The sequence below is a fragment of the Galendromus occidentalis genome, unplaced genomic scaffold, assembly GCF_000255335.2.
Source record: "Galendromus occidentalis unplaced genomic scaffold, Mocc_1.1 scf7180000077504, whole genome shotgun sequence".
NCBI lineage: Eukaryota > Metazoa > Arthropoda > Arachnida > Mesostigmata > Phytoseiidae > Galendromus > Galendromus occidentalis.
The window spans coordinates 223039-244695 of record NW_003805492.1 but is presented as its reverse complement, the minus strand read 5'-3'; the positions used below and the strand labels follow the sequence as shown (position 1 = coordinate 244695).

At 52.0% G+C, this 21657-nt stretch overlaps 1 protein-coding gene across 1 annotated transcript; it reads left to right on the top strand.

The window, feature by feature from the left end:
* The first annotated feature begins 8298 nt into the window (after positions 1 to 8298).
* LOC100907723 (suppressor of cytokine signaling 3) lies at positions 8299 to 12781 on the top strand. Its single transcript, XM_003746835.2, has 2 exons — positions 8299 to 8534; positions 11922 to 12781. Exon 2 carries the CDS (start codon positions 11978 to 11980, stop codon positions 12779 to 12781), a length of 804 nt encoding a protein of 267 aa, XP_003746883.1. The 5' UTR covers positions 8299 to 8534; positions 11922 to 11977.
* Positions 12782 to 21657: the final 8876 nt, after the last annotated feature.

The window sequence follows — 21657 nt, the reverse complement described above, 5'->3', positions numbered from 1 at the left end:
GCTATTCTCGTGTATGCCGTCTTTCGAAGCAGGTGCCTCGAGTCATACGGCATCATTTGATTTGGACCAGTGCGAGAAGCTTTGTAGGGGTTCGTTTCTGTTAAACCTTCAGACCGAAATCGGTCAATCGGAAGCGCTAATGATGATCCGATTGCGATTATTCAGTGTAGGATCTAAGTACGCCAATCTGATAGTCCTGAGAAGATGAAATCGATCGTTCCGATACAAATGAGCTATAAGAAATTTTCACCACGCTCGTCTCGGTTGTTTCGATGGTGGTGGGGGGAGGTTCCGACTCGACTCCTGCCGCCTCGGTCCGTCTCCTTGATGTTCAGGAGTAAGGGGACGGTCATCCCCGATTCCTGTGGACCCGCGAGGTATTCAGAACCTCAGAATTGTATTCAGTGATGGAAGCTTCTTCTGCCGGAGCTGGAACCTGAGTGCCTTCTGAGGACTACAGCCTCCGGATTCCGAGGCGCTCTGGATTTAGAGACCCAAAGCGGCGAGAAAACTCCGATATATATTTCAGAGACTCGAATGGCTCCCTGTGGACTTTTTTTTGTTCGCTAGAGTCGCGAGATTCAACTCCTATGCGATGCAGGTCTTCCCAGGCAGTAAATTCTCGAAACATCTGTGAGCGATAAAATGGGTAGGTACTATGAGGCTGTCGTGGCCGCTTCTGTCGACCGGTACTGCCGAAACTACAGTGCAGAACACTAGATAAGGCCTCCTGTGCCGACCGGCCGGCCAGAACTGTGCGATACTCGGGCTAAATTATGGTCTGTGTCTGGCAGTCGCTGTCTAAGGCTCTAATGAAGTTCCGCGCTCAGTCTGAGGGCGATGCGAGTCCGATTGAGTTCTAATCCGCCGACACTCATTGAGTCGGCATACACGTTCATCTCTTGTTCGGTGTCAGAGCGGAGGGTTTCCGAGCGAGAGGGGTGCACCGCTCGTGAAAATGATCTTCCTCTTCCGTGCGGGCGTGAAACATCGCGATCTCTCGAGACTTTTGTGCTTGCCGAGGGAACGTCGAGTTTTGTGCGTCAAGATGTTCGGGGAACACAGTCAGGGGGAGAGGGGAGGAGCGAAAAACCACCGTGGAGTGGGTGGCCGAACGGACTTGAATCGCTCAAGAAACTACGGTCGCTAATTGGAGACACGCCGTGTACTCGAAAGCAGAATATGTTGGATTTTTCCGATTACACAATCGGAGAATTTGTGTATGTATCGCGGACTGAATCGAGTCCCGGAGGCTTCCTCACGCCATATCCGCATCGAGACTCGGGCTTTTTCTTTTCAAGCGACCGGTATGTTTGCGCTGAGATGGCGTAACATACGGCTGCGATCGTCTTCCGACTTCCGCGAATCGCATATGTGGCCTGGTACGACAGAATCGTCTATGATGATTCACGCGGCGTCTACGTGTGTCTCCTCGTAGCGAATCCGCTGAGGTTTACCTCGATCCAGAATTTGTTCCGTTGAAATCTTTGCTGGATGCGTGACGGCGAGCTGTGATTTCATTTCATCATGTCTCGTTGCGGCTATCCTGTGTCGTTCTCATGTCCGGCGGAAGCGACGACACCGCAGCGGCGGCCTGGGTCCCTGATCCGTCAGAAGGCGTCGGATGCTGCTGCCTTTTTCTCGAGAATTGTTTGAAGCAACTGGGCTTCTCCGAACTTGGGTCGGTCCGTCGGCTGTTTGCTGGCTAGCTGGCTAGCTAGCTCGCTCGCTCCGTAGTCGGTCTCTAGTCATCTACGCACGAATCGCTCTATGGAGAGAAAGTTTTGAAGTCCAATAACCCTTGGTCGAGGGGGGCTTGTACCGAGTTTCACTTGATTCGTCCAGTTTCAAGGCAGCGAAAAAATTTGCTCAAGGCTGTAGTCCGCGTTCTAGTAGACCTCGAAGCACTCGTAGGTCGCCGACGAACGGAACACAATGCCCGGCAGAGTCCAGACGGCAGAGCCGGCTCACAATGAATCGAATGAGACCCCTTGAGCACACAAGTGACATGTGTGTCGTCCAACTTTTCTCTCGATTATTGGGCTGTCCGGGAACTCAAACTCAACTCGATCGTGAATGGTTGTCGTTTGAGTGAGAGTACACATGTTCCTTGATACGCGGAGGCACGCGGGGAAACACGAAGTTCTTAGTGAAAAAATAACAGGCATTCGGTGTGAGTCCGAGCGCCCTCTACTCATCGGAAGTCTCAGACACGGACTCGGAGAAAACTCCTTGAAAGACTTCTCAATAAAGTGTCGATTCGACCCGGCTCGACTCGGAATCAGCGATCTGCTCGCGAGCGTTCTCACTGGCTGTATCAATTTATTGCGGACCCCTTTACGAGAACGGTACGCTTCTTTCTTATTTGCTTCTATCGAAGTCGTCGTAATGAACTCTTACCGCAAGCAAGAAGCTCAAATCTAGGATTTCCGAAAGGTGCGCTCACTCGGTCTTTCGCTTGCTTGCTTGATTGATCCTTCCTTCCTTCGAAACGAGATTGATGGTTGTCGCTTTTGAGGTTCGATGAAATTGACGAAACACAACATTCAATGCAAATAGCTCCGACGACGACGAGTGAACGACCGAGCGATTGAACGTAGGAAAGAGCAAGCGACAGGAGCTGTTCTGTTCTACGAAGTGAATTCAACGATCTGAAAGTAATCCGACAGACAATTCAATGCTAAATCTATCACTCCTTTTTCCACGTCACTGGCCTCAGAGCTATTTTGAGGCAATTTTCGGCAATCTCTCTGCGTCGGTCCGTCTCTCGCCGCGATTCCGACCGGTGAAAACCATTTTGAAGCACTATTCGCTTGCGTTCGCCGCTGCTGTTGATTGTGATGATCGGGATGGCGAAGGTATTGTTTGCGAAAAATCGTCGGTGGGTGGGGTTCAGATGATTCGGAGGAAGCCTGCGCTGCTTCGTAAGCGGAACCATTGAACTGAACTCTGCTGAGTTAGAGGAATCAGCTCTAAATTTATTTTGTGTCTCGCTATAGCGTAAGTAGAACCTATTCGCTAATTTTAACTTCTCGGATCTTCTCCGTTTCTGAAACTTGGGTGACTGCAACCCTCTCGGCGAAATCCTCAACGAGAAGCCGGCATGCTCTGCAGCTGCTGATGCTCCCTGTCGAGCATCAGCCGCCAATGACTTTCGACGGCATCCGCGACAGAAACGGAGTCCCCGCCACGCGAATAGTCATCTCGGACTCCCGTATGGTACATCTTCGAGAATAGCTGCATGCTGGCATGAATGTCTTCTCTGGAAAGTGGCTCCCGCTCGACTCCATCGGTCGGAGAGATTCTCCGAGCAGAGCCCTCGCAGGGGAAGTTATTCCGACCACCGATTTCGAGAACCAAAGAAAGCCAGACATCTTCCAGGCGAGAAAGAGCGCCACATATCAGCACCTCTGATTCGCTGACGCGCTGTTTCTTTTCCCCTATCCGGAGATCCCAGTCGAGATGAGATGGAGCATTTGTCAACATCCTCAAATAAAGTCTGCAGCCGGAAGATTGGTGTGGCGTTGACATTTTTACAGCACGAAGCTTCTGGACCCTGCTTGGAAGTCGTCGATGGAACAGGAGTTGTTTTTCGATTGATTGCTTACAAGCTTGTCGTTGGGCGCCCCCCGTAGCAACGATGGCGTGGAACGACCGACCGGCCGGCCGACCGAGAGTTGACTGCCGCCTGCTAACTAGGAAACACTCGTTTCCGAGTCACTAAGGCACTCAGAAACAAATAATTTACTTAGGCATCACAACGACCATATCTCCACCACCTACGTGAGGAAGAATCCGGCTGAGCTAGCTATCTAGCCAAAACAAGTCGACAGCCGCCTCGGGAGCCGTTGTCGTGCTGCGATCTGAGAGCCATGATTGTCAAGGCATACCAAGAAGCGCGCTCTGGGAAACAGGGCTGATCCCGGGAAAGCTCGTCAATAGGTTTTCGTGTGACTTCTCGGTGTTCGTCCTTGTCGGCCTGGAAGCCCGAGCTCGGGGGTGTTGATCATTCCCATTTGCATACAGATGTTTTCTCAGATGGGCAGCCAATGGGATTTTTTGGAAGCTCCGCCGGGTTTTCGCAACGACGAATTCTCGGAGCGAACGAACGGCTTGAGATGTTCGCTGTTCGGTCGAAGGCAAAGCCTCGCTCCTCCAATAAGGCGGGCAGGGCACCATGCGGGCCACCCGTGCTCGGAGCGCACCTAGCGGAAATTCGAACATGACGATTTGTCGAATTCCCGTTTCCAAGACATGTCCTCGGATGTGACTTCAGTTGTATGCATTCGTTGGCGGCGGCGTCGGCGAAAGACTGACGAGACCGCCAGGGAGGCATTCGGAACAAACGATCGAACGAGCTAACATAGAGAATCGGTGCGCGGGCAATCGAATGTGTGTTCCTTGTCTCCGCGTGAGCACAAACTCTCTTTGAGTGTGAAACAACGTATAACACAATTTAGTTTGTTTTGATTCCGAGATCTCCTCCGGGTCCCCTGGCCGCCGCCAATTGATGTTCGAAGAAGCTCAGTCAGAGCCTCTCCTCGGAATCCCTCTGCTCACTGTTAGTTCGAAAGCCTGGCAGCCCGTCTCCCCGTTTGTCCATAGGTCGGTAGGTGCGTCCGGGCGTTTTCAGAAAGAACTCGACCAACGATTCGGTATAGAAATCCGCAGAAGCGATGGATTTCTCTCCGGAAAGGATTCCGTCGTAAATTCCGATGCGGGATGGGGTCCGGAGCTGCGAGTTCGAGTCGACGCCGCTCGAAGCGTCCTCAGGGTTGCGTTTCCGCATCGAGGCGGGGATGGGATCGGATGAATAGTCACGGGCTGAGTTTTCTGCGAAGATCGCCGCCGCTGCCGAATCGATCGTTTGTCTGGTACAGCAAATTGTTTTTTTGACTCGGTGTGAGAAAGTCGTGAAGCGCTCTGTGGTTCACGATCCCATTCAATGACGGGGGCGGCTTGGAGCTCTCTCGCTGATTGTCCAATCGTCCTGAGTAACTGGGTCTGAACTTCGAGGCCTCACGACGGTTCGAGCCGCCATCCCAAGTTCAATGACTCGCCGTTCGTTTCGATCAATGAATGGACGCGTTGTTCGACCGAAGGCTATCTCTAATTGACTTTCGTTTCTCGCCATCATCGCCGATCGATTCGATCGGCGCATCGGCGACGGGATGAAAATCGTACTACAAAAGCACAGTTGAAATTTCGGAGAACCGCTCTCGATGATTTTCAGCTGAGACGTCCGTCCCTGGAGCAGCTGCGAAAATATCTGTGGGTGTCATCGGCAGGAAGAGAACGTTTCGGAGCCTCCGGTACGGGCTGTTTCCTTAAATAAGTACAGCTAGTACGGCTGCACGTTATGACGCTGTGTTACGTATGCCGTAGGTGTGTATAGCCTCCGGTCTGGCTTTATCTATCGCCCCTGGACGAGGTGCCCCCTTCTGGGAAGTAGCGCTGAACGGCTGCTCGACTGACTGACTGGCTGCCAGGCAGGCAAGCTGGCTGAGTGGCTCGCTGGACGGCCTTTCTACCTAGCCAATAAGTGCGCTCCATCCGCGAACCACTATCGGCACACAGAATCCAGGTCAAGCGAGCTATACTAGGCCCCGTTAGTAGAGTCGGCCGAATGCTCCGATCGAGGCCCCAAGCTGATCAGTTGGAGCTCATTACAAAATAGAAGGTAGGACGGTATAATGTTTAAATGCTCCGCATTCGGAACAGTCGAGCTCATCTGGCCAATCGAACGCTCCTTCTGAAACGCCTCTGGCTTAGCGGTCGAGTAGCCGCCACGCCGGCTTTCGAAAATGATTGAACGATGGAGATTTTCATTTGATGGAGATTTTCATTTGATCCTAAGTCGGTCTTGGAAGCGAAAGTCGGAGATGGCAGATTGGGTTTGCCATCGTTGCTTTCGACGGTGGAGAGCACAAACTTTCCTCGAGTAGGTCCGGTCGGTCGCGTCGTGCTTTGATTCCTGCACCGTGCGGCACGACTTTCGTGAGCCGGATCTGCGATACGAGTTGACCTGTATCGCTTCTGCTTGTTCCTGAATGGGGAGTTTAGCTCCTCGTCGAACGAAACGGCACTTGGTATATGATTCGTAGCGCGTAGCGAAGTCTGCAGCAATGGATGATACCGGACGTCGCCTCAGATGACTGCAATGATGGTTTAGCGTATATTCATTCGACGTATCTGTCATGTAATTTTTTCCGTCGTCGCATACGTCAGGCTCCGAGTCACGGAATGGGACCGACATCGCGGACCCTTAATGAATGGTACAGCGTCGAAGCGCCGAAACGGATCAATTCGGCATTTTCACCGTTTTGATTTTTTCTATGAACGTCGTATCCGAGCCGTAGTATTTAGAGTCGATTACAGTGGGAGACGCGTATGACTCAAGTCATTTCACATGGACGGCTCGGCCGAGCGTCCTTTTTTCCGCAACGTAGGACTACGTATTTGAAGAGCGGCAGCTGGTTCCGGGGCCTCCGAGCGTTCCCGGTACTCTTGGCAGTTCCCATCCCAACGTATGTTGTGGCAGATGCTCCAAGTTCCGAGTAATACAGTGAGGACGCCAGCAGCAGCAAAGGGATCAAGGAACTATGATAGAATAACAGAAAGAAAGAAAATCGATTTCGGGAGCTGGAATGACTGGGGGTTTTCTTATGAACGAGGAGTTTTCCATTCCTCCTTGAATGGCGGTACGAACGCGAGGGGGGAGTCAGATCCGACTTGATTCCTTTACGTTCCATTCGATCAAAAGATTTCGGATGGCACGCTCCGGGAATATTCATTTGGAAGGTCCTCCCCGGAGTTCCTCCAGATCATCGCTCATATGCTCGACATGGGAGCAAACAAAGTCGACCGCCCCCTGCTCCTCATCGTCTTCTCGATACCCTCCATCGCTGTCTCGGAGCTCCGGAAATACGTGATGCTAATAACGTCCTGTCACGGAGTAGTCTACGCAGAAGTATTCGGGCTCTGAAGTGCGGCATTGATTCTCGCTGTTCTTCGAAAGCCTATTCGTTCCTTCCGCTAAGAGAGTGGCCGCGTTCTTTGAGCACATCGCTGCTAGGCCACAGACTTCGGAAGCTCAAAGGAAGCCGCGACCGCGGTAGTTTGCGTGTCTGCATCTTTGAAGTCTGAGAGTCCAACTTCGCTCGACTAATGCCCCCATCATGGCAAGCAGCATCGAACCAACTGAAAATTTGAGAACGCTGCAATGCTGATTGGCAATTGGAAGACGGGAATGCTCCGAGCAGCGGTCGGTGACAGAAATTACGTGTCTGATTATTCAATGGTCTGTGCTCGAGAGCCTTTACCGACCCGTGTGGCGATGCTGCGCGGTTCACCGATCGCAGGATTAACGTCTAAAAGCATAACCGCATGGTATGCTGAGCAATCTTCGACGCGTCAATTTGTGGTTGTGACGTTCCCCAAGAGAGGGGAGTGACAGAGGGCTACGGGGAGAAAAACCAGACGTCATTCAGGAAAGCTTCCTCATGACGAGCCGATTCGAGGGTTTTCGTGAATGCTCTTGGAGCGCTTGCACCTGTTCATGGAAGCAAATCAACTCCTTCCTCCTGCGTGATTATACCCGCCGTGGGTCCCCGGCACGTCGTAAATGCGCAATGTTCTCGGAAGCAAAACAATACGATGAGACTCTGCTAGACGTTGAATCGTACAGGATCTCTCGGCGGAATCAATGACAGAGCCCGTCCACGGTATGGGGCACGATTACGATTTACCCTTAGCGACAATGAATTTTTTCTTGTTGCGCGTCGGAGGAAGTGCTCTTCCACCTCTCCAGACGGGAAAACCCGTGAGAGGGTCCGTCGGATCGCTTCTGTTCGCACAAATCGGCCCAAGAACCACGGTACCAGTAGCTCGGAGATCAGTACGTCGTGAGAGAGATTTGCCTTCTGGTGTTCCGGAGAGATCTACGGAAATTCATTGCTATCGGGTATCGGTGCCCAGGCGGGAACAAGTTCAATATCGTGAGAATCGTCAAAGTTACAGCCGAATGAGCCCTTGAAGGTGCTTGCGGATCGGAGATGATACACGCAGCCAAAGATTGCCGCATTTCGGCATCGATTGGAAACGCGCTCTCTCTCGAGCTCCCAGGCTGTTTCTTGTTACCTAAGAACCCGATTCGTCACAATAGAGATAATTCTTGTTCCTCGTCCCGAGAACGATGTTGCTCACGTGTGGGATACCCTCTCTGGTGACGTCGGAGCGGCGCTCGCAGCGCCCTCTGTTCTGGCCCTTAAGTCGGCGAGATTCGCTCTTCGGAGGCAGAATCGAGTCACAACTGGGAGAGACCGTGTGTCGCTCGTCTCGAAAACTTCTTGAACGAGCGAGGTTGCGAACAGAACGAACAGCACTTGTCAACGCGATCGGCTCGCTCTCTGCAATCAAGCGACTCCATTCGCAGTCAGTTGCAACGAGTGTCTTATCCCCAATCTCCCGTGGATTACTGTGCATCGAGTGGAGTTTAAGTGCCTCTATGGAATACGGCCAGACGTCTGTCACCGGTATGTTCTCTTATATTCTGAATCCTTGCCCACATCGTCGGTCGAAGTTTTGCAATGCAGGGAAAAGCTCCGTGTGAAAACGGTGGTTCTGTGAAAAAGTCTCAGGACTTTCGTATGGATCTCGTTGGGAAGTCGACTCCGTGAATTCGAACGTGCTCGCCGCCAGTCAAGGCGCGCGTTTCCGGCTCGCCGTAGATCTCTCACCGTGGAGTTATGACAGTTGACACCGTGAAACGAGTGATAGTCCGTTTCATTCGTGTCGTTGAGTATTCAGGAAATTCAAACATATCCGCCTTGATGGGTCGATGAGCTCAATAACGGATCGCTCTTTTCCGGGAAAATCGCGACCTCTTTCGGGCTGGCCGACGGCGACGAGGAAGCTTTTGTCAACGATTCGTTGAAAAATATCGGCGTTTTGACGGGTTTGGAACTGTAGAGTTCAAGAGGCAGTGCTTTTGTTTCCCTTAGGAAACGTACCGCGGTCGGTCACGAGTTGTCGCTCCGAGAATCGAGAGCCAGTCTAACGTGATGTAGGCGAGATGGATCAGCTTCTCAGTAGGGCTACAGATCGTCAGATTCGCACGATTCTTTCGAAATGTGCACCGTGCGGCGAATTTGCGTGGAAGCATCAGGGTTGGAAGAACTGCGCGCGATTTCGGGAGAGTTCAGCTGCTACCCGAGAGTACATACACAGAAAGCTCACCCGGGTCGTCTCGTCGCGGATCGAGGAATCTACGATCGGAGGCACGGTTAAAAAACCCGAGGCTCCCCCTCTCGATACGGAGAGCTAACGCAAGTCAGATCAACCCAGAAATTGAATGCAGTCATCAGCAACATCGATTTACTTTCTCTCGAGGTGTTTCCTCAGAACCACGAGGGCAAGTATGAGCGAATTCGATCATCTCTCGCTTCGCTTTGGAGTTCGGAGAGTACGGATAGCGCGCCGCGACGGCCGAACACCATTTAAACGGTACCGATTGCTCATCGACAAGCTGTCATTCCGTCCCTTTGATTCCACGGAAGACAGCAAATGTTTGTCGACGGGGCGGGACCTTGATCGTCCTGAAAACAACTCTACGAGAACTCGTTAGACCAGAGGTCGTGGAGAGCATGGGAGTCCATCGTATTATGGGCGGCGATACGGACATGGACCAGTGTGCGGATGTACTTCGCACAGATAGCGTCACTCGGTATTCGCACGATCGGATCACTGCGTTCCCACGAAAATTTCCGAAGACCCTTCTCGAACTGATCTAACATCACTGGATCAGCGATATTATTCCCGCGAAATCGAGACGAAGATCCGGAAAACAGATAGCGAAGTTCTGGGGTCTAGCCAACACGAGTCCGAAGGGAGTTGGACCGACTGACTCAGGCTTACAAAGAAGTTCGCTCCGAAGTTGAGCTCCTCGCTTCCTGTCCGAGGAACTTCGAACTGAAGTGATTCGGCGATTCCGTCTTCAAGCGAGAGGATGAGTCGCCTTCCACGCGTGTTACGTGGACTCGATAGGAGCTAAGAGGAATATTTCCGGTTCGGTAGTTATCTATCAGAGTCCCCGTGGCGCCACTGAGATCCAGTCGAGCTTCGTCAGTTCTCTGAAGAGCCGGCAGGCGGGCGGGCGGACGAGCGGCAGCAGCAGCCGCTCTCCCCGTTCTACTGAAGGTATCCGTCCATGTTGGGTCTCTGTCTGCATACAAGTTGTACTTCTTCTTCGGCGGGCGCTTCTGCCGTTCCCAGTACTTTTCTTCTCGACATCGTCTACCTGCTTTCGAGGAGCAGCAGAAGTCGATGGCGACGGCTATGACGACGACGACGACGACGAAGAAGAACAACTTAGTAGAAGGAACGAACTCAAGCGCTATGCATGCCCGCCGTTCACAGAAAGCTGCCCTAAGAATTCTCGGTAGCGATCGGCGGTTCTTACGGTCGCTGGCTGGCTGGCCGGCCGGCCGCTCTTGGACGACGGCTACAAACTCTTGAGAATATGTTCACATATGCTCCTAGTGAGCTTGTTCGGCGACCGTCCTAGCATCGAGCTCATTTAGCAATTTCACGTCCCAAGAACGAAAAAAATTCCCTCTGCCCGTAAGTCTCTGTCTTGCCGTTTGACTGCGCGACGATACGAAGCCTTTTGAAGCGCAATCGCGAAGCGAGAATCACGGCGGCGACTTTCATGAGGGCGGCCGATTTCATCCTGGAGCTTACGCAGCGATTTCCGGAAAATCGTTCGATTCGTAAAATTTCGGCTCTCCCGCATCGGCTTCCGTCGATTTGACACTCGCTCGCCAGTCAGTCAGTCCGGTTTCGCTCTGTCCGCGCGACTATGGGATGACAAGTGTGGGCTCCTGAAATTCTCCAAGCCACAACAAAAACGATGAAAACGAGACTACAACATGTTCGAAAGGCCGGTACAAAAACCACAACTGGTCCGTCGAACGCCACAGAAGTCGAATCTCTCGAACCACTGTCATAATTATTGGAGGCGAGAAGCGTGAATCAATCGATGAAGTGAGCGGAAAGTCTGACGGAACTGTCACGTGAAACGGATACTTGATCGCGACGCCGAAGCGAGGAAAACAATTCCGGGATCAGCGAGCAGTTGCTCATGGACAGTTTTGAGAAGCACTTCGAAATTAGGTAGCATACGTCAATTCTCGTTAGATGAGCGAGAGACCGGGGTGCGAACGCCTCTTATGGCTTGGTATCGCATTGAGCATCGAGTTCTGGCGCTCAGGCTGCAGCCACTCTGAGCGAACGGGCCGGATGGCTAGCCCGCCGACTGAACAGCCAGCAAACAATCATTCTGGCGTTCTCCGAAAAGTCTCTCCCAGCATTCCTAACCTTCCACTCTGTACGGTAGTGGGTCTGTACATCCTCTCTGTGTACATTAAGTCGGAAAGCACGCGCTGAGCTCTTGCATCGAATAATGACGGCGGCGACTTTGATGGTAGCCGCGGCAGTGAGCGACAGTTTGCATCCGCGTGGAAGATGATAGGCTCGGTCAGTTCCACGCTTTGGCGAGCTGGCGTATTAGTGAGAAATGGCGTTCTGTCAATTCCCCGAACTACTGTCGATGGCGTAGCGATGGCGCTACAAGGGCAAGAGAAACACTCGTCAGTTTGCCTCTTGTGGCCTATGCGAGAGCGGGAAGCGCGCGAGTGTCTTTCGAGCTTTCTGACTTCCCGATCATACGAGCTCGTTAGCGATTCCTAAGATCTGGGGCTTAATCCTAAAATCGAAATGATTCAAGTCGTTCTTGGGGGAGGCAATCCATATGAATCAAGAAGCAGATAGGAAGTCGGTTCAGCTTATAGGAAGTCTGGCTGGGATTGTCATCGATGATTCGTCGACTAGAAACTAACTCGCGTCCTTCTTTCTCTTTACAGGAAATTCTGCCCACTAGTCAATTGTCGTTTGCAACGCGATCGCCAACAGCTCGAACATGTCTATGGTGACTCCTTATCCTTCGTATCCTTCGCGCGTTGGCCATTGCGGTTCCTTCCCGCACGTCCCGCTTCTGCCGTACAACAAACCGCCCTCCCATAAGGCGGTGAGCCAGCAATTACCGCAAGGACCATGCTGCCCATTGCCCCAGGCCACGCCGACCACGGCCTTGACCGTATTCCTGGCTAACCGTGAGCGTGAATGCGGCGAAGCCTCCACGCGGTCCCGCAAGAGGCCATTGGTGATGTCGATGGTGTTTCCCGCGCCTCCCTACCTCAATGAAGACCACGACTACAAGAAGGTGGCCAACACGATCCGCGTCCTGCGGCTCGCCGGCTACTACTACGAGAACCTCTCCTGGCAGGACGCTGAGATTCTCCTGAAGTCGTCTGAGGTTGGGAAATTCATCGTCAGAAATTCGAGAGACAACCGGTTCCTGTTCGCGTTGAGCGTCCAAACCGAACGCGGACCGACTTCGGTGCGGATACACTATAAGCACGGTGTGTTCCGGCTAGATTGTGAACACCACGTCGCGGTCGAGATGCCAACGTTTTCGTGCGTCGTAGAACTCGTCGAATACTATATTAGCTTGTCCGAGTCGGAGAGAGGCAAGTGCTGCGTTTGGCTGGACGGATCCGGTCGCCGGGATCTCCCCATAAAAATCGGCAAACCTCGTTACAAGCAAGTGAATTCACTGCAACACCTTTGCCGGATTTCTCTGAACAATCAGACGGCGACCAAGAAGCTTAATATCCCGTCACCTCTCGCGTGCTTCCTGCAGCAGTACCCTCATAAGCACTGAATGAGTGAGAGGAAGAGAGCCTCATCATCCAGATTAGGTAGATTAGGATCTTCAATGAAATTCGAATCCCAGACGTACAAGTCATAAGCAGCGACTGATGTCGCCAAGAGATTCACCCATTACCCGATGTTTGATCGATCGTCGGTCAGATGATCGATCTCCGACTCATCGACCTCCTCATCAAGATAGCTAGAGAACAGAAGGGAAAGCGTCTCAGAATGCGAGCTTGGTGTACAGAGTTCTCTCAACTCTTTTCTACCTTGAATACATATGTATGTATTTCCGCCTACATTGTACATACGGGAGGTAAAGGTTATTTATTTTTCTACTGAGCCCAACACATGTATTTAAGAAACGACAAAAACAACTGCAGGTCTAGAGTCGACGGCCGTCATCTGAGTCGATCTGTCTGAGCTGTGTATGTAGGTATTCTTCGTAAGTCTCGCGTCTTGACGTGGTAGACGCCGCAAACTAGACGGACGGAGGTGTATCCCCCTCAAATACTAGCTGGAGTGAGCGGATGTTTCATTCGGAGATGGTCAGTCAACGAATTCATGATCGGCGTGCGGAATATGGGGGCGGAATCAAACTTGCTGCGTTCTCGCTCGCTCCCGCCGGAATGTGATTGGAGGACTGATCCAGGTCACCAACAGGGAGGCGGGCGACTAAAACGGATGTATGGTTGAAAACTAGAGGGAGCTTCAGCGTGACGGCCACTGCAGTATTACTATCCAAGCTGTATATACGATGTACATAAAAATATTAATCTCCAAATCAATGTAATTTATATCGACCGGGTTTGAAAAAGAAATCTGACCTGGATATTGACAGTAATATTAATGATAATAATAATTATATTATTATGATCATAATAATATAAAAGATCATTTTGAATTCAACTTGCTGTCTTTTGAATTCTGCTGGCACTCCTCCGAGTCCATTCTTAGAGACATGAACTCTTCATTTTTCTTCAGATCATTTCGACCGAAGTTCGGGTGGACACTGATTGAAGCTTTCCGAAATACCGAATTACTCGGATCGATTCGAAATCCTATGTCTCCCCTCAGCCACTCGGGTGACTCCAAGAATGTGGAGAGATCTCTACGCAAACGGGGTAGAGGCTAGATCTACTGCCTCGAAGGCTTCGATGAGGAGTCGAGCGGTGCTCACACAGGCTCTTGCTTAGTACATCAGTAAGAAGAACCGCTGCGATGATCATCGTCGCATCGAACCCGAGTTCCGAGGGGTGTCGAACGCAGTGCTTTCAGGTTCTTCCGCGGGACTTCCATGTGGACCTGATTTTGCTGGATCCCTGACACGAGCGTACCTACACCTCCGTCAGCTCGCTGGTAATTGACGAGGCGATTCCTGCCGAGATGCTCGGTTGAAAGAATCCATGCGCGGACGAATATTTTCGCGAAGCTCAGAAAGGACTTTCTCCTCTGAAAGAACAAGCGTCCGTTGCAGAATCGATGTTCGTACGACTCGGTGACGACCACCAGGGATTCGTTCGAAGAGCTTGATTCTCGATAGCATCTCAACACCTCTGAGAAGAAGAAGAGGACGCGGTACACGTGTACAGCTCGCCTCAGAAGAGAAACGAGCGAGAATTCTTCGAGATCGCACTTGACGGAATTTTCGGAAGGGGCTCGGGTGCACGTCCGGGAGGGCGAAGAGCTATTCCTGAAACAGAATTCATCTGATATTCCGACGGCGCAGATGGACCTCCGGGCGCTCGGAACGTCCCCCGATGATATCGCCCTCTGGTAGCACGGCTGCCAAATCTTCGGATCGGTTTTAGCTCGGCTGGTAAGAGCTTAGCGAAGATGAATGGCAAATGCTCCGAAGAGGCCCAGAATGAGCACCTCATGGATTTGCGCTCTCTTCCGTTTTATACTTCGGAACGAGGCAAGCTTTTCACACGTTCGAAGTCCTTTATGACCTTCAGCGGAAGTCTAGGTGACTCGTCACAACTGTGACTCGCAAGATTGAATGAATACGATCCTCCATGCGACGACCTGGAATTTATTCTTGGAGAGCGTCGGCGATGTCCCCATCGATTGACTCGATGATGAATGCTCTCGGGAGAGATCAGAAGTCTGCCCCGAGGCTCGCGCTAGAAGTATTCAATGATTTCGACATCGATGTTTAGCCCAGTTATTATGGTGAGGAGCGTATTTGTGGGAGCGCCGTTTAGAGGCAACGCGGAATTCGAAGGGGTGGCGCTTGGCGGGTATTCGAAGAAGCTTTCGCTCAGATACATGAAATACCTATGAATTCCACTCGTTCGTCTGAGCCTGAGGTGACCGGATCGCTGGTCCGCGCGATCGCAGAATCATCTCTGGTCTGAGCGTCTTGCTGCCCATTTGGTTATCCAGCGTATTGCCACCTCTTTTAGAGTTTTTCGACATTCTTTCGCATGGAGTGGGCGACGGGGATACCAGCTTCGTATTTCGTTTGGAGCGGCGACATCGTTGACCATCGCCGTGCTCTGAGAATTCGCTCGGAGCACAACCTGTCATCGAGAAATCCCCGCCACAGCGAGATGGGGACCCAGATGTGGTTTGCTGCCAAACGCCGCAAAATGATTCCCGGTAAAGTATACAGGTGTCTCTCACGACGAAAATGGCAAGTCGACTATCAGTCTCGTCGTCGGTCGCCTACCCTGCTCGGCAAGCCTGAAATAGACGTACGTCTCGGTATTGTGAGGGTCCGACTCGAATGGGCGAGAGCCGAAATGCCACCTACGATCAATAAATCAATTCGATTCGAGGTAAGCGCCGACCGTCCGCGAACGATCAGCGCCCGATCCGCCGCACGAACGAGTCACCAAGACCGATGAGACTCTCCTTGGAGGAAGGCATGGATCTGCAAAGTGGATGTAGCTGACGATGACGGAGGTTTCTGTTTTGTCCTTGGTCCTATGAACCACGGGAAACGAGGGCCCTCGATTATCGATGCGTTTACGAGAAGTCTCCGGCCCCGTTCAGATCCCTCGCGAGCGGACTTCTCCGGCGCGCCGGATTTATCAGAACTCGAGTCAATTCGTTCTGAAAGCCCGCACTCTGATTCCGGTATCAGCATCAGAAGATCCTGCTCTTTTCGAGGATTTGAGGAAAGAGTCCGTTCTCCACAGCTAGCGATAGACATGGAGAACCCTCGGGCGTCCCGGTTCCGGCGATGACTGGCCCGAGATTCTCTGGGACTTCTCGTTGCTCGTATTTTCCTGGACTTCGCCGGAATCCGGGAAACAACTCGTGAAACTCACCGTACGCAGAACGGTTTCTTTACCCTGCATCACGTTGAAGAGAAAAAAATGGAAATATTCTCTGATAGGCGAAAAACAACGAATTCGGCATCCCGAAGGACTCTCGAGATACTTTTGTTGTTTTGTGGTGATGTTACTACTCGAGAGAGTGAAATAAATGCTGGCGCAGGTCTTTGCAGGCTGTCTCTTTGTGGTTGAAGTGACCAAACCATTCTGGTCGCATTCGCCTAGTACTCAGAATGCCCGACGGGGCTCTGAACAACGAAAGCATCGACAGTGAATGGGGAATCACGGCCGGGGGATCACGCTGAGCCGCCGCGGTTCTGCGCAGCGAAGTCGAATCGGCGATCGGATCTAGGATTTCGTGTTGGCGCTATACCTGCACCGTCCTCTGAAGAAGAAACTCTCCGAGATACATACCTCCGAAGACTTCCTGGACGCTCCGCGGGCTTTAACAGCTAAACCATTCATTGCGAGAGGTGGCTCCATTCCAGAAATCATGGCACGCAAGCAAACAGTAGAACGCCTCTGAAATTCGCGGCCTTGCGGCGCGAGAGTTTTGAGAAGCATCTCGTGATAAATTGAACCGTCGAGCTCGGTCCCGGGTCGCTGGGGGGCGAGAGTCCCGCGCAAATGAGTTCTTCATGAATGACACTTTGATTTCTCAGATCGCCCTCGGTGGACTGTATCTTGGAAACTTCTCTCGCGGGAATTTGCTATCCCTCATCTACCGTTCCATTGCAATGGTCTCATGTTCACTCATCGACCCATTCGAGAGGCTAAGCTAACCTGGAAGCGCTCGCGAGCGCTGTTCCTTTCGGATATAGGACATCGATCGCCGCATCGACCCACAGCCCACATGTAGAGTGCAGCGAAGAAGTTGAGTCGACGAAGACGTGAAATCGGAGAAACTCTGAACTGCTCATTGAAACGGGAGTCGCGATTAGTTTCCTCAACGGATCTCCCAAAGTGGATTATATGTTCTATCGCTTCCGTTAATGAGTGTCGATGATCGCTCCGAGAGGATCATTCAGAAAACGATCGCAGCTCTGTTGAATACCGGCGGAGATCACCCGGGAGCTTCGCACAACCGATGAATTAGTTTTGTCTTTGGACGGCGGTTCCTCGAGGTACTCCCGCGACAAGAACATTCCGAGCGACCCGAATCGGAATGGGGTTCGAGCACCCAGATTTTGACCCGAGCGCTGCGGTTCTTCTGTCCCGATTCTCCCAGATGAGTCGGAGCTGAATTCCGTTCAAGAGCCCATTCGACAAGTTCCAAGTTCGGGCGAGCGGGCTCGGTCGAAACACCGAGAAGTTCTCTCGAGAAGAAGACGATGCCTCTCCGAATCCCAACCCTCCGCTCATGATTTGTAGAAACCCCACAAGTGATCGACGACTCTGTTGTCGTATTTCCTCGGTTTCTGGTTTGAGAAAGCGATCAGACAGGAAATGATACGCTCTTTCATCTTGGCGTCATGCACGTAGCGAGCGTAATGAGGAACACGCGTTGCGGAAAATCAAAGGAAGCCGTTGTTCCGGGGAGCCGGCTGCGAGACCTTCGGGAGAAACGCTTGCTCGCTCGAGGGTACTCATCCATGCCTTGGGGGAGCCCCCCCCCCACCCTGCTCCCAACTGGAACGAACGATATATCCTGCGGGAAAGAAAAATCGAGGATCCATAGTCCAGGCAAATCGCGAACCTTGTAATAAGATTCCACGGAGTCTGGAGGCGGGAAAACCCTCCGCTTAGTCACCTGTGCTAATCTTGTTGACTCATTCCCTAAACTTGCTCAAAGATATCGGATCACAATCCCACAAAGTCGGGAATATCGACTTCCTATCGGACGATGAGTAGAGAACACGATGACTGCATGTCTTTCCGGAAGAAGCGCGCCGTTGTAAGATACGGTCCAAAAGAGCATTGTGGACATAATCGGACATAACACATGTGGACTCCGAGCAACATCCTTCCGCATGCTCATGGATAGATTCTACATATCCATGACCTCCCAGAGACTGATAGTTCTGCCGCGGAGACTGCGAAGATTATTTTTTCATGCAGTGTTACTGCTCCAATAGCTTTGCCTGCTATCCGATTCTGACTCCAATGATGATATCACTTCGTTTCGTGTCCGCGATGGAGTCATCGGAACGTACTGGTCGACGAATTGCAGTGGATAGATCGACGCTCACCCGAGACGAAGTCATCATCGGATCGCGAACAACAGTTGCAAATTCTGCTCTACATGTGTTCATTGACACATGACCGATGAACAACTTAGGAGGCCGATCACATCGAGGAGCGGCATCACAAACAAGCGCGAGACCTATCGATTCACGTAACGTAGCTGTACGCTATATCCACCAGCCCTGGTTGCGCTCATGGCAATTAACGTGTCGTACACGTCGGTCCCTTCGAGAGGTCAGTCGAGGCCTCCTGGAACACCATTTGGGGGAGATTCCGGAAAACGGAAGAACAGCAACTGTCTCCGCGGTCCAGCAAACGTCGACGAAATACTTCCCCGATGATGTAAGCGTCAGGTCAATATCGGGGCCTGATAGCAGGAGTCCATCGGATATCCGGAGCGAGTTGTCTCGAAACGGAATGTGGAGGCGGAGGGTTGAAAGGAAATCAGGTCAAGAATCGAGCGAGAGAAAAAACGAGACAGATAGACTAAAAGGATCTCGTCAATCAAATGCTCCGGACCTGAGATCGCATCGGATTCTCGGGACCTCGATTACAGATAAGCGGACGAGGCGGCGCTTCACCGCGTAGAAATAGAGGCGTACTCTTGAAATACGCTCCTCAGTCGAACTCAGATCGTCGGGAAGACGATTATGGCTGTGACGCCGCGCTCTTGTTGTTTCTGCTCGACCCATCGATTTGAGTCGATCTGGTGCGCTTGGTGCAAGAGAATGGGAAGAATGCGAAGAATGAGAGCAATTTCTGCTAATTGAAACCACCCAAATGTTTGAGGGAGGTGTCAACATTCTCAATCGTTTACCGCCGAGACATGAGGATTGGCATCTTTCCGATGAATTGAGAGGACGTCCTCAGCGCATACAACCCCTCGCGGAATCTACGGCTCCCCATTGAGGGAGTTCCTGAAGTCCGACGGAGCCTATGCAGAACGAACAGTCAGCTCGAAAATGGCGACTTCATAGAGAAATGATGAATCCATCCAAACGACGGGAAAACCTGTTGAGTCTCATTCTATTGAATTAGAATCCTGGGGCTGTTACGAATTCAATGACACAATTTGGGTCCGCTCGTACGATTCGATGGTGGGCTCTCCGATGGCCTGCATCGATCGCGGAGAATATCGACCTCATTTCGGAGATTCCACCAGCGTCGCGTCGTACGAGGTTTCGTCCGATAACGGAGGTAAAATACTTCTTTGATTGGATTCCAGAGAGCTGTGCTGGGTTCTGGCGAGCAACGTTTTACTCATGCGTCAGTATCCTAGACCTCCGGATCATCGCATCTGGCTTCCTCACGCATTAAATATTCGTCCCGAGAATATTTGAATTCATAGGATGCGAGTCAGAGGGGGCAATTCGAGTTTTGACGGGGGTCAGCCGACCGAAATTGCGTCGGTCCTCCTCTGGCATTAGGGCCAAGAGATTCGGGGCCTTGGCCCTTTCGCCCCCCCCCCAGGTGCGCGCCTTTGGATGGCAAGCGGAAAAAATTGAACCTCACAGGGAATATACAGCACAGGGCTTCAGGAATATCGGAGGAGACACTCACGAAGACGCCTGAACCGGGGCTTCATTTCTGTTTTGCGTATCCGGCTGGAAGCTCGCCCCTCCTTCTTCGCCAGATTTTCCCGCCGACGTCCGGGGCACAACGTATTCACAAGCGCGTCTGAGCCCGATACTTTCAGCGAGACGACGTACGTGCGGTAGTTGGAAAATGACGGTCAGGTGTTCCGGAGTCGGCACGTGTTCTCTCAACGACTTCAGCTTCTACGAAACTGGAGCTATTTTCCTTTCGAGAGAATTTCCTCTAATATACTCCTGCGCCGGTGCCGCAGCCGCTGCGGCGACTGCGCGCCGCCGTTGCGTAAAGCTCGTTCTTTCAGATGGTGTATTGTGAGACGCGGACGGGGTCACGAAACCCCAGAGAGACCCATATAGTACGTGCGGACGTAAGTTCGTTCGTACCGGGCCAGTATCGAGAACAAGAACTCTTCCCGGCCGCGGAAACGACCGCGGCTTACGCCGCAGGGCCTTGGCCGAGAGAAGCGGCCTTGATGCGAAAGCGAGCTCCGAGCACAGCAGCTCTAGGGAGTTTGTCAACTAGGGAAAAGCCGATCCGTGAGTGTAATTTTCATCGAATCGGGTTTCTTGAGATTCGTTTCTGAGAACTCATGGGAAAATCCAGACAACCGCCCCAAAACCCTCGAAACCGAGATAGCGTTGAGCATCGGGTCCCGCCGACGTGGAAGGAAGGATCGCCTCGGGGGAGCGGAGCATGTTTCCCAACAACAGTCGCTATCTGTTCTTGAGTTGTGTCGTGCCGGGAGAGCGTTTCAATTTCGCCCTGGTCTTGTAGGTCCTTGGCTCGGAGGGAAAAATAAGAGCCGGAGCATACCGAATCCGGATCGCAGTATGACTCACGCGCCCGCAGCTGCTCCTCACTCAGTACACGTTCCGCGCCTTGTTGTGGAGGTGTCCAGCAGGGTGTGCGAGCCGACACTTCGCCCAAAAATGTCCGGGTCGTTCTCAGGGAGTCATTTTAAAAAGTTTTTAGCGATCCCCTCGCAGGAATAGTTGCATACGCCCTGTTGCGTCTGAAGTGCTGAGTATCTTCGGGGAAATTTTCGCTCACTTAACCCCAAATAAGAGCTCCAGGGCAGAACGAGGAGCAGGAGATCTCTTCTGGAAAACATCTACAGTGTCCGTTCTCGGAAGATGTCGACACTCGTCGAGCGCGGGGAAGTCAGCCTTGGGGAATAGGCAGCGAACAGACGATCGCGGAAAAATCAGTCAGCTGCTCCATGAGCGTATGAGGAACGTCTACAGTGCGGCCTTCGGTGAGTCCCTCCCCGAGAATCAGACCTGAAGATGAAGCGCTCCTTGCCCTAACTTCTGCCGAAAAGAATCGAAAACTGATCCGGACCGTACTGTCGGAAACCATGGCTTAGTTAGTGATAGGTGCTCTCGATGTTTTTCTTGCATTTCACCGTAGTTCCCATCAAAACACCCAATCAGGACTCCCTCAATTATGTGTGGAATGCTTGACGGGATGACTTGTGATAAAGTTCCGGAGGCTCTACCGGGAAAGGTAGCTTCTGAGCGCATGTTTGAACGTATGCATCACGTCGAGGTAAACACTGCTCCTGAGGAGCCCCTAGTTTAATCTCGTACTTTCCGCTGTATCCTTTAGGCGAGGTGCGTTCCAGGACCTGATCTACATAATAGGAGGGCCGAGCTAATGATGCTGGCTGTCGCCGGCGCTGTTGTTATGTGCGGGCTAAACACCCCTCTGTTTTTCCTGGCGCACACTTATTCGCGATGTTGGCTTCTCGTTTTTCTCGTTCTCCAATCATCCAGTTCCCTCCTGGAAACTGGTAGGGGGAGGGGGCGGCCTTCGGGAAGTTTGT

What these genes read in the sequence shown, in the direction of transcription:
- LOC100907723 (XM_003746835.2), top strand. Translation starts at nt 11,978, where the DNA reads ATGTCTATGGTGACTCCTTATCCTTCGTATCCTTCGCGCGTTGGCCAT.